General features: G+C 39.9%; 1 protein-coding gene across 6 annotated transcripts in view; it reads left to right on the forward strand.

The window, feature by feature from the left end:
- Positions 1–9: 9 nt before the first annotated feature.
- The window catches only part of Parg (poly (ADP-ribose) glycohydrolase), a 107,890-nt gene continuing 87,637 nt past the window's right edge, over positions 10–20,262 (forward strand). For 3 of the 6 annotated variants that reach the window (XR_005494674.2, XM_039094861.2, XM_039094863.2), the window contains exons 1-7: positions 322–541; positions 6,353–6,419; positions 6,995–7,966; positions 8,790–8,973; positions 12,437–12,559; positions 12,665–12,748; positions 18,463–18,537. Coding sequence is in view for 5 of the 6 variants with exons in the window: in XM_039094861.2 (XP_038950789.1) it covers positions 322–541; positions 6,353–6,419; positions 6,995–7,966; positions 8,790–8,973; positions 12,437–12,559; positions 12,665–12,748; positions 18,463–18,537 (1,725 nt within the window). In the remaining variant the exon portion in view is untranslated. Of the gene's footprint in view, positions 111–191; positions 542–6,351; positions 6,420–6,974; positions 7,967–8,789; positions 8,974–12,436; positions 12,560–12,664; positions 12,749–18,462; positions 18,538–20,262 lie in introns of those variants that run through there. The other 3 variants (XM_017600258.3, NM_031339.2, XM_006252669.3) reach the window with 3 other exon arrangements.

Below are 20,262 nucleotides of genomic sequence, written 5' to 3' on the forward strand. Positions count from 1 at the left end.
GGCTGTGTGCGGCCCGGAAGTCGGAAGCGCGAGACGGCTGCTTTCCGGTGGTGGGAAAGTGAGCCGGAGCCGGAGCCCGAGCCTGAGTGGAAGCGGCACGTCCGGGGCAGGTGGGCTCCCTGCGGCCGAGCGGAGGCGAGCGGCTGCGCAGGGAGGGTCTGGCTCGGAGGCCCGAGGAGCAGCAGCCTCAAGAGCGGGCCGCTGCAGAGAGGGAATGGTGCGGGGGGCGCCGAGAAGGAGGCGCACTCCGTCCCTCTCAGGGTTGGTGAATGAGGCTCTCCGCCCGGGCCGGCCCGGGGACTGTGCGCTGCGGGTCCCAGCATGAGTGCGGGCCCCGGCTGTGAGCCCTGCACGAAGCGGCCCCGCTGGGGTGCCGCTGGAACTTCTGCGCCGACTGCCTCGGACTCCCGGAGCTTCCCTGGCAGGCAGAAGCGCGTTCTCGACCCTAAGGACGCTCCCGTACAGTTCAGGGTCCCACCGTCCTCGTCAGCCTGCGTCTCGGGGCGGGCGGGACCGCACAGAGGCAGCGTCACCTCGTTTGGTACGTGGGAAAATAAAAATCTTTGTCCTTGTTTCAGTGTGAGGACCATGGGATTCCAGTCACTCCTACCTGATCTTGTGTCCACAACTCTGATGACCCCGTTGTTCAATCACTAGATACCACTCGTAGGAGAGAGGGGCTGCAACTTTTCTAGTGGCTGTGTGGTGTGGAAAACTTTGATGGACAGTTGCTAACTGGATGGACCTCACCTGTATGCTTTCATCAGCTTGGATAGAGAAATTGCCCTACTAAGGAAGTCTAGTTGTATGTATGAAGCAGAAGAGCGCTTCAGTCACCAGAAATCGTAAAGAAAGTTGTTGTAGTATACTCAGTCAGGCTCTGACTTCCCAGAGTGCACGGCAGTTAGTCTTAGCTTGCTGGCATTGTGTTTGTCCCTGGCACACGATATTGAACACGAGGAACTTGTTCTCTTCTTTCATACCTTGAAATCTATGAGGCGGGATAAACAATGGCATCCAATATTTAGAGAAAGTAAAACAACCAAGGAGAGAGAGTTTAGGAACACCAGCCTTTTAGGAGAGGCCTGAGAGAAATGCTCAGTGAATATGAGAAAAGTCTAGCTGTGTTCTTTCACGCGGAGCCAAGAACATTGCTGAAAAGCATGCACTGGTGCACGGTGTGAGAGGCTGGGCAGAGATCAGGGCAAAGGTGGACGCTTGTCTTTCTTGGGAACACTAACAAGCAGACTTGAAGCAGGTGTTCTTTTTTGTTTTGAGACAAGGAATCATTGTATTGTCCTGGTCTGGAGCTCAGACCTGCTTCCTAAATACAAAAATTAAAGGGACCTAGTCAGGTCCTTTCCTGCCTATGGCTTGACCCAAATCTTGAAATAATTGGATGTCTAGTAGAAATGAAGGGGGTAAGGTAGAAGGAACAGCGTACCTAAATACTGTTAGAACTGGAACATGGGGTTGCAGACTTAGGTAAGCTTTATTGTGGATGAACTTAAGTGCCGTTTAAAGGACTTATACTTTATTCTGTATTTAATGGGCCTCCTGGAAGATTTTAAACAAAGCAAAAAAAAATGCCATTTGGTTAATATTTTATAAAGATGGGTTAAGCAGTAGCTTTTGGACTTTTTAAACTTCAGGCCACTGTATATTTTTCTAGTACCCAGTAATTGCTGTAACTTAGTACCATAAATATGCCATATTTATGACTGAAATATTTCATGAAATAGCATCCTTATATGTGTAATGCGTGTAACACTCTTATATTTTCTGTTGTTTCATTTAATAAGTGCTTCTCATTTTTAGTTAGTAAAACAGGTTAAAGTTCACACCATAAATAGAGTGACCAGTTTCAGGAAATACAGAACAGTTGCCCAATAAGTGAAGTACTTAAGGGTCTAAGCAATGAATGGATTTTAAATTTAGGATATAGATTTCAGAGAACCTGCTATAAAGGAGTGGGAACTGAAGGACTATAGATAATGGCCCTGGCTTCTGTGACTAGATCATCTGCAGACTTACTAACTTTATTTGCATGCTTGCTGGGAGCTGTTGGTGTTGCAAACTTTTTCTCATTAGTTGGACCTTTTCTGCCAAAGAAAAATGAAGTTAATTTTCACTTATGTGTTTTCTGTATACCTGCCAAAGCACCAGTGAACAGAATATTCAGAGTCTAAAATTTTTATACTAAACCATTGTTGCAATTCTTAGAATTATTTCTGGAACTTGGTATTTAAGTTTTTTACATATAGGTATCCTAGAAGTGGATTGAGTAGAGAAAGCCTATTCAGTATCTTTTTGTTTTCACGGATACAGCTCATACATTGATTGAAATCTGCAAATCTCTGCTTAGGCAGAACTCAGCATGCTATTTGCATTCTGATGGCAAATGACTTAACCAGTTGGGTTATTATAGGAGACTTCCTGGTGCTCCTTGAAAATGCAGGTGAATTTTACTGTAGTTTATGTCCTTTGTGTCTGTTTTTAGCTATTTGGATCACCTCATTGAACAACAGGGTGAATGATGTGCAGTGAGAGTAAATCGGAATTGTGTCAAGTTATAAAGGAGATTCGATTTAAGTGTTGGGAGAGAATGTATTTGTAGACTAGTTCTTTTGTAGTAGCCTGGACACAGTGTTTTCTCTCATTTGTATTCTTACTAATTAATACATTTACTCCTCAGAAGTAGAGAATTGCATTCCGAGGTAAGGAAACAGACTCAAAGAGCTGAAGTATTCTGACCATAATAATGCTGGTAACTAGATAGAGAGGTCTCAGTCTAGAACTGAAAGGGCTCATTGTGTATGTTTGTTGTCCTAGTTAGGTTTAGGATTGCTGTGAAGAAACACCAAGATGAAAAGGAAGTTAGGGAGGAAAGGTTTTATTTGGCTTACACTTCACATCTTAGTCCATCATTGAAGGAAGCCAGTACAGGAACTTGGAATCAGGAGCTGAGCTGAGGCAGAGGCCATGGAGGGGTGCTGCTCACTGGCTTGCTCACCATGCCTTGCTCAGTCTACTTTCTCCTTCTTTTTTTTTTTTTTGGTTCTTTTTTCTTCGGAGCTGGGGACCGAACCCAGGGCCTTGCGCTTCCTAGGCAAGCACCCTACCACTGAGCTAAATCCCCAACCCCCTACTTTCTCAAAGAACATAGGACCACTAGTCTAGTGTTGTCCCTGCCCACGATGGACTGGGCTCTCCCACATCAAAAATGCCCTACAGGCTTGACTGCTGCTGGATCTTGTGGGGGCAGTTTCTCGATTGTGATCCCTTCTTTCAGATGACTCTAGCTTGAGTCCAGTTGACCTAAAACTAGCCAGCTCACTTGTCATTATTCTTTCTGTTGCCTCTCTTATTTGCTATGATTATCTCTAGTTAAAATGAAAGAAATTCCCTGGGATCATTTTCGGTGTCCTTAAGTAATAAGATGGATTAAACTCAATAATCATGTGATATAATGGAAAAGAAACTTTTAGAAGTCAGAAGTAGTAGTATTGGAAAGAGTAAGGTAGTCCTTTCTCTGGGGTTCAAATATGGAATGGGGAGTATTTGATTAGCAGGATACATTGTTTCCTTACCACTTGCCTTTCCCCATTCATTTTTGTCAGGCTCCAGGAATCATAATTGGAAGCCTAAAGCTAGGAGGATCACTTTCCATGTCCCGGCTCAGGAGGCAGATAGCCAGCCCCCTATGGTTTCCCTGGAACAGGCCTCCTGGGTTTGCAACACTTGAAGTTCAAGTTCTGTGGGCTACTTTGTGTATATTAGAAGACTATCTTAGTCACTGTTGCTATGAAGAGACACCATGATTCTTGAGCCACCATATTGGTGCCAGGAATCAAACCAGGTCCTCTGGAAGAGCACCCACTGTTCTTAACCACTGAACCAAAACACAGACCAAAACAATTCTTATAGAAAAACTGAAATAATTTGAAAGGGCTCATTGTGTATCTTTGTTGTCCTAGTTAGGGTTACGATTGCTGTGATGACACACCAAGATGAAAATTGACTGGGGGCTTGCTTATAGTTTCAGAGGCTTAGCCATTCTCATTATGTCAGGGAGCGTGGCACTGGAACAGTAGCTGAGAGTTACTTCCCAATCACAGGCAGCTGGAGACTCTGGGCCTGATGTGGGTTTTTGAAACCTGAGGTTCCACAATTCAGTAATACTGGACCTACTCCAGCAGGGCCACTCTCTGACGATGAAGCATTCAATATATTAGACTATGGTGATCATTTTGATGCAAACCGCCACAAAGAGTCTAGCCATTGCAGCCTCCTATCTAATCCTAATATCACAGAAGAAGTTTTAAATTCTGATTAAAAAAAAATAGTGTTTTGGCAGTTTACCGCTTTGAAATTTGAAGATTTTCTGAACTATACTTCATGTACTGATTTAGGCTTAGTATTCATACTTGGAATGCTCGGGCTAAAACATAATTTCAGATTTTGAAACTTTGCATAGAACACAGTGGTTAAGCACCTCTAATCTGAAATTTTTAAAATCCGAAATGGTCCAAATCAGCCCTAGGGTTCACAAAGTTGGATTTTGAACATCGCATCCATCTAATGTAATTAAATAGAAAAGATAGAGCTATAGAAAAAAATTTTATCATCTCATCGTTTATCCTCAGATTTGTAGGAGACGTAAAAGAATAAATCACAGAGTGGTATTTAACAAGAAAGATCTATGCAAATTACTTTTTGTAATGGAAAACATTTAAAGAATGCTAATCAATTTTTTTTTTTTACTTTTACTGTTTTATGGAAAGTATATGATACTTACGTACTTTTGTGGAAGATGGAAATTATCTGAAACTCAAATATGTGCATCACCTGAAATGTCTTTCACTTGTGTTCCCATCTCAGTTATAGATAAATTAATTATTTAGGCCTGTATCTGTTTTGTTCATATTATATTACTTAAGGTAAAATAGGAAAATAAGAATGGCTTAAGTTTAGATTCTTAATATTGCAACTTAGAAAACAGCTAAGAACGATTAAGATTTAATACTAAAATAGACACATTCAATTCATGTCCAGTATATTAAAACCAGCAAGCATATGCATTTCTAATGGTTATATAAAATGTGATTTATATTTATTTTCATTGCATCACCCACTTCTGAGCTAATCATTTTGTTTTTGCCGCTGATCATATCCATTCAGTCATTTCTTTGGCATCTCAAATTTAGTATTTCATAATCAACCCAATCATATTTCTTCCAATACCTAATTAATTCTCCTATTTCCCATATTTCTGCTCAGTGTTACTATGATCATTCAAGTCTTTCAAGCTTCAATCTTGAAGTCTAAATTCAATTGTACTTATCTCAAAAGAAGTTATTTTTGTGCCTCAGCCAGTAATTTTTACATTTTCAATCTAGTTCATTATTAAAACACACACACACGCACAAATTCAGAATTTCAGCTCCTCTCATTCTTCCCTCACCCAGATTCTGAGTTATTAGGGTGGGAGTGGTCCTGGGATTCCCTTATTGCTGGCCTTCTCGTGATCTGGGTGGCTGAGAACTACTGACCTAGATCTACAGTAGCTCTCTCACTCAAGTGTGGCTTGTAGCCCTCTTTCTGTACTTGTGTTTCTCTGGGTCCTTCAGGGTGCTCTCCGTGATGTGGTCTTAGATCACCTTCAAATTAAATTTTTTCAGTTCTTTTCATCTTTTTGCCATTGGCACCTTTCCTTTCTGTTGCTACCTGTTTAAATTTCAAAGCAAAATTTCAGCACTACCTCTTTCAAGAAATCTTAACTGATTATTACCACTTGTTCTTATCTTGATTTTTTTTTCCCCCTCCCTGGAAATATCTTAATTCAGGTCAAGACCTCTTTTAATGGTAATTAAGGACTATACTTTTTCTGAGCATATACCACAGAGTGTCCTAATCCTTTACATCAATTATTAATAATTTAAACCTCACATTAACCCCATAAAGATGCTGCTAATATGTATACTTTATAAGTGAGTAATCTGAATCAGAGAAAAGTGTGGGTTTTTTGTTTTTGTTTTTTTTCTTTACACACTCACAAAGGAAGCCAGTGAGGTGGACAGGATTTTAATTCAGATGTTCTGAGTCCAGAGCCTGTGATCTTTAAACATTCAGCTGTACAGGTTTTTAGGGGTCACTCTCAACTCTGTACTGACACATTAGTTATTCCTGTCTTATCTCTTAATATTTGGAGTTGAGAAGAGAAGCTATGTTTTATTTACCTCACAGAGCCTAGCAAAAGGCTTTATATGTACAATAGGCTATATACGTTTTCTATTTGAAAGAATTTATATGCATATGTATTTAATTTTTAATTTTGATTTTTTTTTTGTAGTTTTCAAACAAAAGCCTATTACCACTTGGATGGATACTAAAGGACCCAAGACAGCTGAATCAGAAAGGTATAAAAAGACATTTCTATATGGAGAAATGAATAGTATATTAATGGAGTTGTTTTAGCTTGCCTCTTTTTTGTTTTTAATTTCTTTTTATTTTTCTTCATCTATCCTCATTAACTTTTTAAAGTTTAAATATTTTTGTTTTTTATATGCAGAGATGCTCATTTATTTGTGAGATGAAGAGATAAAAGAGAAATAGTTTCTGACTTTAAGATACTCATGTACAGTAGTGGTTATAGACACAAAAAAATATAACTACTGCTTCATGAGGTGAGTGTATCACTGAGGGTGTGAGCAGGTAAAGGTATGACTGGTGGCTGTCATGTGGAAGGAACAAGTCACCAGCTTTGCCTGGGCCTTGAAATCTGAGATAGAGGTAAGCTTAAGATTGAAGGAAAGGCAGGTTGGCAGTCACCCTGGGGAGGGCGTAGCGTGCTCGGGCACTGGTGCAGAGCAGTGAACAGTAAGTAAGCTGTGCGTTTAGGTCATCACAGAGCACACTTCTGGTCAATACTTTAATCACTTTACTTTCTGTCCTTTGTAATAAATTGGTTTTAGTTCTTTCTGCTCTCTTCCAGTAAAGAAAACAACAATACCAGGACTGACCCCATGATGAGTTCTGTGCAGAAAGATAACTTTTACCCACATAAGGTAGAGAAATTGGGAAATGTTCCTCAACTAAATCTTGATAAATCACCCACTGAGAAGAGCACGCCGTATTTGAACCAACAGCAGACTGCAGGCGTGTGCAAGTGGCACAGTGCAGGGGAGCGTGCAGAGCAGCTCTCGGCCAGCGAGCCTTCAGCAGTGACTCAGGCACCAAAGCAGCTTAGTAATGCGAACATTGATCAGTCACCCCCAACTGATGGCCACAGTGACACCGATCATGAGGAAGACAGAGACAATCAACAGTTCCTTACGCCCGTGAAGCTTGCAAATGCAAAGCAAACAGTAGGGGATGGGCAAGCCAGGAGCAACTGTAAGTGCAGTGCGTCTTGTCAGTGTGGGCAAGACTGTGCAGGCTGTCAGCGGGAGGAGGCCGATGTCATACCAGAGAGTCCTTTGTCAGATGTTGGCGCTGAGGACATTGGAACTGGATCAAAAAATGACAACAAGTTGACTGGACAAGAAAGTGGCCTCGGTGATTCACCTCCGTTTGAGAAAGAAAGTGAGCCTGAGTCACCAATGGATGTAGACAACTCGAAAACCAGTTGTCAAGATTCAGAAGCAGATGAAGAAGCAAGTCCAGTCTTTGATGAGCAAGACGACCAAGACGACCGCTCTTCCCAGACAGCAAATAAACTTTCAAGTCGCCAAGCAAGAGAAGTTGACGGCGATCTTAGGAAACGCTATTTGACTAAGGGAAGTGAAATTAGATTGCATTTCCAGTTTGAAGGAGGGAGTAATGCTGGGACCAGTGATTTAAATGCCAAGCCATCTGGAAACTCTTCTAGCCTTAATGTAGACGGTAGAAGTTCCAAGCAGCATGGAAAAAGGGATTCTAAAATTACAGATCATTTTGTGAGAATTCCCAAGTCAGAGGACAAAAGGTAATCCCCTCTTCCCTCCCATTTAGGAGTATCCCTCCATAGCATGATGTATTTTTAAATTTTGTAGAGGGAATTAAAGTAATTATTTATAGTAAATTATTTGTATTTTTAGTAACAGTTTATGCTAAACTAAATTTAAGTCTCGATTTCAGAGTATAAATTCTAAAGAGCCAGAAGCAGAAAACAAGAAGTGATGTTTAATTGGTGATCAGGTTTAGTTTCATGGACTTTGTTATGGAGTTTATGGGCATTATTAAAAGATGAAAATATTTTGTTAACTGTAGATTTTTAGCGTCCATCTAAGGCTTCTTTTATACAACATGTTCTAATGCTCTGACAGGCAGACATGTAATACTATATTTTATAAATTAGAAAACTGAGGTTTGGGTTAGAATTTCACTAAAACCCTGTAACTGTGGATGACACTACTAGGATTTTTTCATGTATATTTAAATATCTATCTTTACTGTTATTTCATAAGGAATTTTAAACCTTGATTAATTTTCCAAGGTATGCTTTGTAGCTTATGATACTGTTTATTTTGTTGAAATAATTCTGTGAAGACTAGAGAAGTAACTGATTCTATGATATGTGACATCTATGACTCACTTCTGTTTTTAAAGGTGATTTGTATGTTTGAAAGTTTCTTCTCTAGGCTATTGGAAACGAGCTTTGGGGTTTTAAAATAAACTTTGCAAATCTTCCTTATAAAGCAAGTTTGTCACACAAAGAGAGTAATATTCTTTGCAAAATGTGTACAAGCATATTTAAGGAAACTGAAACAGTAAATTGCTCATGACTGAGTATATTTTCTTGACCTTAGAAAAGAACAATGTGAAGTCAGACATCAAAGAGCAGAAAGGAAGATCCCTAAATACGTTCCACCTAACCTTCCTCCAGATAAGAAGTGGTTGGGAACTCCTATTGAGGAAATGAGAAAAATGCCTCGGTGTGGGGTCCGCCTGCCTCTCTTAAGACCGTCTGCAAGCCACACAGTAACTGTCCGGGTGGGTATGACTCTTACCAGGAGCAAAGAGTTTCCTTTTTATTTCTTCTCCTTCCAGTTGATTATATTTTTATACCCACTGCATGTTAGGTATTGTAATTTTGTAAAATAAAAAAGTTTCGAGTTACTTATGGTTCAGCCCATTCTCCATCTTTGCTCTTTTCTTAGATCTTTCTGATCACTCTCCATCACTACCTCACGGGTATTCAGACTCAGCACATCTAAAACCACTCACTCTGTGTTAAGTTGTGGTAAAATATACATCATATAACGTTTACCACTGTAACCATTTTTAAGTATGTGATTCAGTGACATTGAGTGTATTGACAGTGTTGAACAACCATTGCCGATAGACATTTCCAAACTTTCTATCTTCCCAAATGGAAATTCTGTGTCCATAAAGCAATAACTCCTCGTTCCCTGCTCCTGCAGTCCCTTAAGCTTATGGCTCCTCGTTCCCTGCTCCCGCAGTCCCTTACACTTATGGCTCCCTCCCTAGTCGGCTCTCAGGCTCTCCAGTGGAGTTTTAGCTTCTTCTGCTGGGGCTCCAACCTTACCACTAACCACTTGGTCTTCTAGACTCGGCTTTGAAATCTCAGGGGAGTTACCGCCATGACTCTAACTTTTACGGTACATGAATATAAAATCAAAATCATGGGCAGTGCCAGGGTCTGTTGCTTCTTTGAGAGCTGCGTGGGATTCCCCTGAACTTAACGTGGGGAAACAGTTCCTTGGTGACCTCGTGCAGACAAGAACTCTAGATCTCTTCCCAGTGACTGTCTTAGAAAGTCTTTGAAACAAACCCTCTACTTTTTATTTTTATTATTTTATTTTTAATCTTTGAACCTGTGGTAGGTGAAATCTTGGGTGGGTAAGGCCTTACAGTTTTTGAGAAGCCCACAGGTACCCTTCTTATTGTCCAAGTACAAAGTACTTGCTTGGCCTTTTTTAGTGATGAGACCTACTTTAGCAACCATACTTTCCTTGCATGCACGCGCGCAGGCATGCACGCATGCACACACCATATATACACACTCATACACACCACACACACACACACACACACACACACACACACACACACACACACACACACACACACACACGCGCGTGCCCTTTCCCTAAACTATGAGCTTTTCAGATCTTTTGTCCTTTACTCTTGCTATAGATCTGGTTGAAAGCAGCCATAATGAGCCACAGCACAGCTTCATTGTTCTGCTGCTTTAAATTTCTTTCATATTTAATAAAGCAATCACGCCGTTTTAGAACTCAGCTGCAGAGGAAGTCTTAGCAGATGGATAAGCGTAGACAAATCGTCTGCCAGAGTGAAACACAAGTGACTTCTCGTCTGCTCTAGCTTGTTCCTCCAAACTTTGCCCATAAACCAATCCCAAATGTTTCTGAACCGCATCATGAGGTACATAATAAACTCACAGTCAGGGTTTCCGGGACTCAGTCCATGGTTGCTTTTGTCTGTTGCTCTTGGCCTGCAGCTGTGTGGTACATCACAGCACGAGGAGATTTCTTGGCACTCTGAAAGCAGAGAAGAGAGAGGAAGAGGTCAGAGGCTTGCTTCACCTGAACTGGAACAAAGGTTCCAACACCTTCCACAGTACCAGGGCCTGGGTTCTCAGCTTCTACTACTTGGTCCTTTGGGTGGTGCTCAGGATCCAGATGAACAGAAATCACCCCGTGACTGTTGGCCTCTACTCCCAGTTTGCTCCTCTTTCTTCCTTAGAGTTCCGCTGTGGTTTCATAACCTTAATGACGTCTTTCTCAGCTCACTCTATTGAATCTTTCTAGAATAGGTTTGTAATTTTACATATCTCTCATTCATAACATACTACGCTTTAAAAGATTGTTATGCGATTACTCTCTGCAGCGAATACATGATACCAGTGGGGTGAACCTTGAAAACATTCTGAGAAATGAAAATGACAGACTTAAAAACCAACAAGTTGTATGAATCCATTTATTTGAAACACCTAGAATGAAATGGTTGATATGTTTTTCCTCAAAACTTAATGCTTATTGTATGTTTACATTGGCACATACATACACAAATGTATGTGTACGCCAGGTTCTATCTTAAATCTGCTGGTGAAAAAAATTAAATACTCATTCATTTAATTTTAATGAAGGTAAAAACCTGTATTAGGGCTGTGGAGATGACATAATTGGTAAAGTGCTTGGCACATAAGCATGAGGACTTGTGTTTGATCTCCAAAACTCATAACAACCAGGAGAGATGGCTCAGCAATAAGGAACACTTGCCGCTCTTACAGAAGACCTCAGTTCAATTCCCAGCACTCAGGGTAGCTTAACACTACGTATAACTCCAGTTCTGGGAGGGATGACACCCTCCTCTGAACTCTATGGACACTCATGAATATGGCATACAGGCACAGACATATACACACAAATAAATGAAAAAACATCTTTTAAAAAGCCGAGTGGCACAGTGCTTACCTGTAGTTTTAAGAGGTGGGGGAGTGGATACAAGAGAGTCCTTGGGATTCACTGGCCGGCCAGCCAGTCTAGCCATTTCAGTGCGCTCCAGGTTTAGTGAGAGACCTCTGTCTCAAAGATCTAAGGTGATTAAGATGGATGGCTTGCATACACTAGCTGAGACAAGGCCTCCAACACATGCAGCAGAGGGTCTGGGTTCAACCCTGACGACCTGACTTTGGTCAGTGAGGTGGATAGTGGTAGAGGAAGGCACTCAATATTGACCTATGGCCTCTGGTCTGTACGTGTGCACATACCTGCTCATGTAGTCTGCACCGCATGCACACATACAAACATACACCGAAAAGAAAAACAAGTGTTGTCTTGTATAATAGTGGTCTACTAAAATAAAGAACTATATTAACTACTTATTTAAAGCTTCTAAAGATATCACGGTGATGAAGGGAACAAAGCTAGCTGTGAGGATGAGAATTCAGCTTTAAACTGATAAGGTAAGGAAATGGTAACTGCTATAACTGCATTAGAGGGAGACCGTGTACACACAAGCATAGAGATAGCTGTGGCAGGACAGAGGCAGCTATGTCCTGCACTCGGGAGGTTTCTGATTTGTATAAAGTGGACGGTGTTTGGTAGGAGCTCGGGCAGAGTCTGAAACAGGCTCTTTTCAGAGAGGATGTTATCCAAAAGGTGAAGAAGAGTTTTACAGGGTCACGATCTGGAGCTGCTGGAGTTAGAAGAGGGAGGTAGAAAGCTGTTGGTAGTTTAGGCAAGCAATGAGGAGGTTTCAGGCTCAGACTGCAGGTAAAAATTCACAAGGCATGGTGGTCGCTAACGTGAGGTTGGCAGCATCCTAAGAGGGGTTAGAGAGGTGCCCTGCCTGGGAGCTGGCCTCCACTTGATAGCATTTGCTTGCGCCGCCTTGCTTGTACTGTTTTGTAGAAGGAATGCTTTGTTTTCATGCACTTACGGCTTTTGTTCTTGACATTGTATTTCAGGTAGACCTTCTGAGAGCAGGAGAGGTTCCAAAACCGTTTCCAACACATTACAAAGATTTGTGGGATAATAAGCACGTTAAAATGCCTTGTTCAGAACAAAACTTGTACCCTGTGGAAGATGAGGTAAATATAAAAGTCCCTGGGTCATAGTCTAGCATGTTTGACTTTTGAGATTGTGATGCACAACAACTTAAAACGCATTGACCCGGCCCTTTTCTCCCCTGAAAGAATGGTGAGCGAACTGCAGGGAGTAGGTGGGAGCTCATTCAGACCGCACTCCTCAACAAATTCACGCGACCCCAGAACCTGAAGGTATGTTCTTTCCAGTCCTGTCTCCTGTACAGCAGAGAGTAGGCCCTCAGTCTTCATATGCAGTGTTTGTGTCCTATCACTTAGTGCAGGCTCCTTAGAAAGGTTCTTGGTTTCCATAGAGCCACTAGTAATAGAGTAGAAAAGTTGAGACTTGTAAATGACTTGCCTAGAGCCACGCAGAATAATTGGGTGAACGTGCAGTACGAATTAGTTTCTTGGTTCTGTCCAATTTCCTTCAGCTTAAGCCTCTGTTTTGGTTTGTTTTAAAATTATTATGCTTTTGCGATGTGTTAATAGAAAATCAAGAAAGAATTATGACCGCAGCACTTTGTTGCCCAAAGGAAACAGCCTACTGATGATTAGGATGCACATCAAATATTCTATTTTATTGTTCTTATTACGATAGGAATTTAATTATTTATTAGTGTTACATATGAGCAGTAAATTTTTTATTTAAGAACATAGGGTAATTATTAGATTCTGTTCCCTTAATATCTACAATAGACATAAACATGCATATTTTGTTAGAGAATGATAGCCAACAACATAGTACTTACATAAATAGTGGCACAGGTATCTGTGCTTTATGAAAATGGTGCTCATTTCCTTTCAAAGGCTTGGTTTGTTATGGTCACTTTCTTTGGTTTCATGGTTTCTGCCAAATTAATTCTAAGCTTTTATAGTTCTGTGGGCTTTTCCCCCTATTTTCTTTACATGAAAATAATATGTGTACAAGTTTGTATTTTGAACATTTTATCCCTTTCAAACAGCAAATTGTTTTTTTGTTTGTTTGTTTGTTTGTTTCCTGAAACAGGGTTTCTCTGTGTAGCTCTGGCTGTCCTGGAGCTCATTCTGTAGACCAGGCTGGCTTCGAACTCACAGAGATCCAAGTGCTGGGATTAAAGATGTGCACCACCATGACCCATATACTGTCTTTCAGTGGTGAACTTGTAAAGCTGTTGAAGTTTTTTGGAAAGCTGAGGGGCATTATTATCCCTGGGATTCTTTTTAAACCTTGTAGTGAACTCTTTAAATTGGCTCCTTCAAAATGCAGATTTTCAAGGTCTGTCAGTTGTCAGGATGTTGATTTCATATGTATACACATAAATCCCCGTGTACTTACGAGTTGTCAGGATGTTGATTTCATATGTATGCACATGAATCCCATGTACTTACACGTTGTTAGGATGTTGATTTCATATGTATACACATGAATCCCATGCACTTACGAGTTGTCAGGATGTTGATTTCATATGTATACACATGAATCCCCATGCACTTACACGTTGTCAGGATGTTGATTTCATATGTATACACATGAATCCCATGCACTTAACACGTTGTCAGGATGTTGATTTCATATGTATACACATGAATCCCCATGTACTTACGAGTTGTCAGGATGTTGATTTCATATGTATACACATGAATCCCATGTACTTACACGTTGTTAGGATGTTGATTTCATATGTATACACATGAATCCCCATGTACTTACGAGTTGTCAGGATGTTGATTTCATATGTATACACATGAATCCCATGCACTTACACGTTGTCAGGATGTTGATTTCATATGTATACACATGAATCCCCATGCACTTACACGTTGTTAGGATGTTGATTTCATATGTATACACATGAATCCCCATGTACTTACGAGTTGTCAGGATGTTGATTTCATATGTATACACATGAATCCCCATGTACTTACGAGTTGTCAGGATGTTGATTTCATATGTATACACATGAATCACCGTGCACTTACGAGTTGTCAGGATGTTGATATCATATGTATACACATGAATCCCCATGTACTTACGAGTTGTCAGGATGTTGATTTCATATGTATACACATGAATCACCGTGCACTTACGAGTTGTCAGGATGTTGATATCATATGTATACACATGAATCCCCATGTACTTACGAGTTGTCAGGATGTTGATTTCATATGTATACACATGAATCACCGTGTACTTACGAGCTCACCCGGTTCTCATGTGGGTGTGTATCAGTTTGAGTTTTGTTCCATTTTAAATATAATAACCCAGCATTTGATTTGTTTGTTTTCATGATCAAGGTAAAAATAATTTATAGTTAACTTTCTCTCTCTTCTCCTGTCTCTCTCTGACTCTCTCTTTCTGCATATTTTAAGCCATTTATACAGAAAAAATAATTACATTGTTTTTACTCTTTTCTTTACCATCATAAACAGTCGATAGACATTGGTGGGTGCAAAGATGAGGTCTTTCTCCAGATTTCCTTGCAGATAGACATGGTAGTGACACTTTGATTCAGATCCTCTAGGGTCCACTGGCTTGGTGCAGTCCATGGCAAGGATTGTTTCTGCCTGTGTAAAGCACACTCACGTTCATGCCTCTTGTGTTTGGGGCTCTGTCTTCACAACCCAGTCTCAGACACTTGCAAACCCTTTGTGGTGACTATCCAAGTGCCACTGGGAAAGCACTGGTCTTCTAATTGGCCTATTTTTTTTTAATTTTTATATGTTTTCTTTAAGCATACAGAATAATTGTACCATTCTACATTAGTCTGCTCACCTCTTCAGCAGTTCCTTATGCACCTCGATTACTTTAGGATGGGGCAACTGCTTTAATGTGATTTTTATCTTATCAACAAAACGATGTAATCTTTCAAGATTCCTCATATCTGCTGTAGTAATTTCTTCACTCAAAGAATGGGATGTGAAGTGAGAAGTAAATATTAAGCCTGTGATGGCCATAACCTTTGTGCTATTTATTCATTTCGGGGTAGATTTGGGGCTTCGGATATCCCAAGATTAGAGGAGAAACAGTAGTATCCTTAGTCCTAGTTCTGTTAATAGTGTACTGGATAATTCATACAGAAAGCACCTGTGTTTATTATTGTGAGCTAGAAGGAACTTGAGTAGTTGAAGGCTAACTACAAACTGGCACCCAGCTTTCCTAATGAAAACCTCAAGGTACTGTTGGGGTTTGAAGACTAGAATAAAAGCAAATCCAATCAGCCCACTTGATAGCATCACAGACGGGGAGGTAAGCAGTATTTATTATTATTCCTCATGTTTGGATTTGACCAGCTTAAAATAAGAAATCTGAGTTAGGCATGGCAGCACTTCTTGTGGTTCTAATCCCAGCACCCATGTGTGGTGTGAAGTTTGCTGTGAGGTTGAGACTAGTATGAGCGACATAATGATTCCATACTATAGTATGAGACCCTGCCTCGAAAAAGAGAGAAAAGAACATTGTAGCTAGAATTAAAACATGCTCAGCTTTTTCTCTTACAGTTATTCCTTATACAATAACTTATAGCTGTCTTTATATTATTTACATTGATTTAGTAATTATAAATAACCCAAGTATAAAGGAGGGTGTGCCCAATTATAAGCAAATACTCCGCCACTTATGTAAGAGAGTTGAGCATGCTCATTTGGTATCCTGAAGTGGGCTTGAACCGTAGGTAGCATACAATAACTTTATTGGGGTTATTTTAACTATAAAATGTGAGGAAGGAATTAGGAAATAAGCAGTGTCTAAAGTGTTTCTCTTTATCAACTTTGAGGAACCGTGTAGAGCAAACCCTGTTGACGCTTATGTCTACTGCTGAGGTAGGCCTCCACAGTCGAGACACACACCGTTCTCGTCATCTCCGACATTCACCTTGCTTCTTTACAATTGCTTTCTCTATGCTGGCTTCAGATAAAAAGTTTGTTCCTTTTTCCACTAAAGATTAGCTGATAATTTACGACAGGAGTCTTCATATGCTGTAGTGCTTGATTTAATTGAAGATTTTTAAGATTCACCTTTGTGATTAAATCTAAATGCATTATGTGGCCATTTATTTGTTTGTAGACAGACATTACTATTTACTTTATCATATAACATTTTGAAACAGCCTACTAAGGACTCCTTAAACATCTTTTAATTCTTAATAGAAAATGTTGTTTTATGGCTTGTGAGAGAAAAATAAGAGCTTTTACCTTTGTTCTATGGTTAATGTTTTTCTTTTCTGAAGGACTGTAGATATCCCTTGATTCCTAGTTAATATGATATATTTTTATAGGTTTGGGTTTTAATGTAGATACTTGTTCATTGTGTGACATGAAATATTTTCTAGGAAGCTTTTTATTAATTTTTTAGCGTGGAACCTTTATAGTAATAATTTAACTCAGTGGATTTCAGACTTGAGTATTCCCTTGGAAAAAAATTAAATTAACAATATAGTTGTTATTGAATTCTACTTATTAGTTTATTAATTATATAAAATAGGAGCAAAGTAGATATGTAAAAGAGTTAGGTAAGAGCTAATTATAAATACTGGTTTCCTCTGCACAACGGATTGCATTATGCATATCTAACTGAGGAGACCCAGTGCATAGTATTAGCTACTCAAGATGTTAAAACTTTGACCAGTAGATGGCGTACTTTGACTTACCATTCTATATGAATATAGAATTGGTGTGAACTGGGAGGCTTTGTATCATCATACACAGTTTTGTATAGCTGTGGTTTACTTCCGTGATAAAATAGAAGTGTGCTTCTTTGGCTGTAAAATAATTCAACTCTGTAGGAGGATTTGAGAAAATATATATACTTTTTCTATACTAACAAAATTATATTTTATACTTTATAAAAATAGTTAATAGTAGGGCCTAGAGAGATGGATCAATTGAAAACATACTTGCCGTGCGAGCACAAGGACCTGAAATCGGCTCCCCAGCACCCATTTAAAAAGGCTGAGTGTGTGTCTGTAACTTCAGTGCTTAGGGAGATGGAGATAAGGCAGATCCCTGGGGCTCTCTGGCCAGCCAGTCTTAAGTCAGTGAGTTCTGGGTCAGGGAGAGACCTTGTCTCAAAAACTAAGGTGACGAACGATTGAAAAAGACACTGAACAAGGACCTGTAGCTTCTGTATGTATATGGACATATTTACACACTTATGCACAGGAACATATCAATACAGCCATGCATGCCCGCATTCTCATTCTCTCTCTCTCTTTCTCTCTCTCTCCCTCCCTCCCTCTCTCTCTCTCTCTCATACACACACACACACACACACACACACACACACACACACACACACACTTGTACTTTAAGGTCATGGTCTTCAGTCAGTTTTCTTTTAAACGTTTTCTTCCCTTACTCCCTCCCCAGTGGTATTTTAGTGCTACAAGTGACTATGTATCTGTCGTACATGAGAATATCTAAGTGTGTGTAGTGATGTTAGTATACGTGTGTGTGTGTGTGCACAGAGAGAAGTGGACAACACATATGTGCATACAACATATGATGTCAGCCACAGATGATTGTAATTTCTTTATTTTTTAATTCCCTAGGGTGTGAGTTTTGTGCAGTTGGAGTGCACTGTCCCCATTTAGAATGCTTTAGGGTAATTATGTTTTCTTCCTGCTGCTTAACATTTTTAATCTTATTTATCTTCTGTGAATAATAAATTAGTCTGTATTCTGTCTCTCCGTAGCTACTAGTGTGGAATAGCTAATGTCTGAAGGGAACTTGCTTAGCATTAAGAAATTTACTGGGGGGCTGGGGATTTAACTCAGTGGTAGAGCGCTTGCCTAGGAAGCGCAAGGCCCTGGGTTCGGTCCCCAGCTCCGAAAAAAAGAACCAAAAAAAAAAAAAAAGAAATTTACTGGAAGTAATTTATAAGAGACCTTACATGACTGTGTTATAAGATTTTGTTTCTGTTTTTTCCATAGGATGCTATTCTGAAGTACAATGTGGCATATTCTAAGAAATGGGACTTTACAGCTTTGGTTGATTTCTGGGATAAGGTAAAAGTCTGCTGGGTTTTTCTTTGGCTGTAAGATGAGACTGTTTTTTAAAAGGGTCTAAGAAAAGTACATACAATTCTTCATACCAACAAAATTTTATTTTACTTTAATGGTTTTTCAAATGCTTGTCTTAGGTAGATAATTTGGGTCTGACATTTTGTTTTATTCTCTTGTTAAAGTAATTTTTTATATTGTTAATGCTACTACCATCGTCAGTAGAAGGAACTGTCTTTCATGCCTAGATTTTCCCTCCCGGTTTGGGTTTTTAGACAGGGTCTCACTTTTTGCCTTCGGCTGCCTTCAAACTGCTGACTGTCCTGCCCAGTCTCCTGAATGCTGGGATTACAGACGGGAACTGCCCCACAGGGATAAAATCACTACTGTGCTAATAAGTGGGTTGCTAACTTTACACCAGAGTAACGTCTGTGTATGTGTAATTACACAGTAGTAACTCGTGTGTTATGTATATGTATGTATTCCCGTAGTTTGGGTAGTTTCTTTAGATTACTCCAGATTAGATGCTTAGGTGAGAAGCCACAAAAGCACGGAGTTCCTCCTCCTCTGCATGTGTGCTGTGAGGTCATTGTCCCTGGCTACAGCCGCTCTCCGTGCGTTCAGCGTTGTAAGCACATCACCAGAGCAGGGTGGCAGCAGCATCTCTCTTAGAAAAAAGGGCAGGAAACCTTTTTTTTTTTTAAACACTAACACATTTTACAGGGAGGCCTGGTGGTGCATGTTTTCATCCTAGTGCTGGAGAGGCTGGAGGAGGCAGGGTTAGACTCAGCCTGCGTATAGAGTTCTGCTTGAGCTGAACTGTGCAGTAAGCAGCATCATTTGTTTAAGACATTTATTTGGGTGGTTCCTTTCTTTTTTAAATTGTTTTGAACTTTGTACTCTTTGTTCTGTGAACGTGAGTTTTTGATGCTGTGACCTAAGTATCTGAAAGTGTACTTGCTGAGAAGTTTCAAGTGCGAATTACTTACCAAAGCACTTCCCTAAACAGTGGTAGCAGGCTTTTGTTAAGTAAGTTTCCACTCAGGACTAGATTAGTGTACAGTCTTTTAAAAATTATATACAGTTTGGGTCATTTGCATTTCTCATGTTATTTTAATCCTCTCAAGTATTTATGCTTCATTTGTTAATAATAGAACATTTGTTTAAAACATTATAAATTAAAATACCTTTAATATTCCCTAGTTTTGATTACGCAAGAGAGAATAGTTACTAAACCATGAACATGAACGATTTTCTTTCCTCGTGTTAGAGCCTTTTCCTACCTAGCTGTCTTTCAGGTAAATAATTTTGAGGTAATTAAAATCATTATTATTTTTTCATCTCATAAATGAGTAGCTGTGATTTCAGGTTGGGCTTGTTGGTCCAAAGTGACATAGTTTGTCTCTGGTGGGAACAGGGATAGCCCAGTCGCACGTAGTCATCCTGTAATACTCCTCTAGACACAGCTTGCTTCTGTCAGCTGCCTCATTCTCTAAGCAACTGATAAAGTCCCTTCCACCTTTTAAAATTCTCTCTCCAGATTTAAATTTTTCTTCATACCCTTTCCAGAATGAGATGTCACCTTTTTCATTTCCGTGACTGGTGCCTTAATTTGGGACTCTTCACTTACTGGTATCATCTAACAGTTTGAAGCTTTCCTAGCAGGGACTTGAACATCCTGAGCTTTCTGTCTTTGCTAGCACGTGGTGCAATGCCTTATGTAACTGTCAG

The sequence above is a fragment of the Rattus norvegicus genome, chromosome 16, assembly GCF_036323735.1.
Source record: "Rattus norvegicus strain BN/NHsdMcwi chromosome 16, GRCr8, whole genome shotgun sequence".
NCBI classification, from domain to species: domain Eukaryota; kingdom Metazoa; phylum Chordata; class Mammalia; order Rodentia; family Muridae; genus Rattus; species Rattus norvegicus.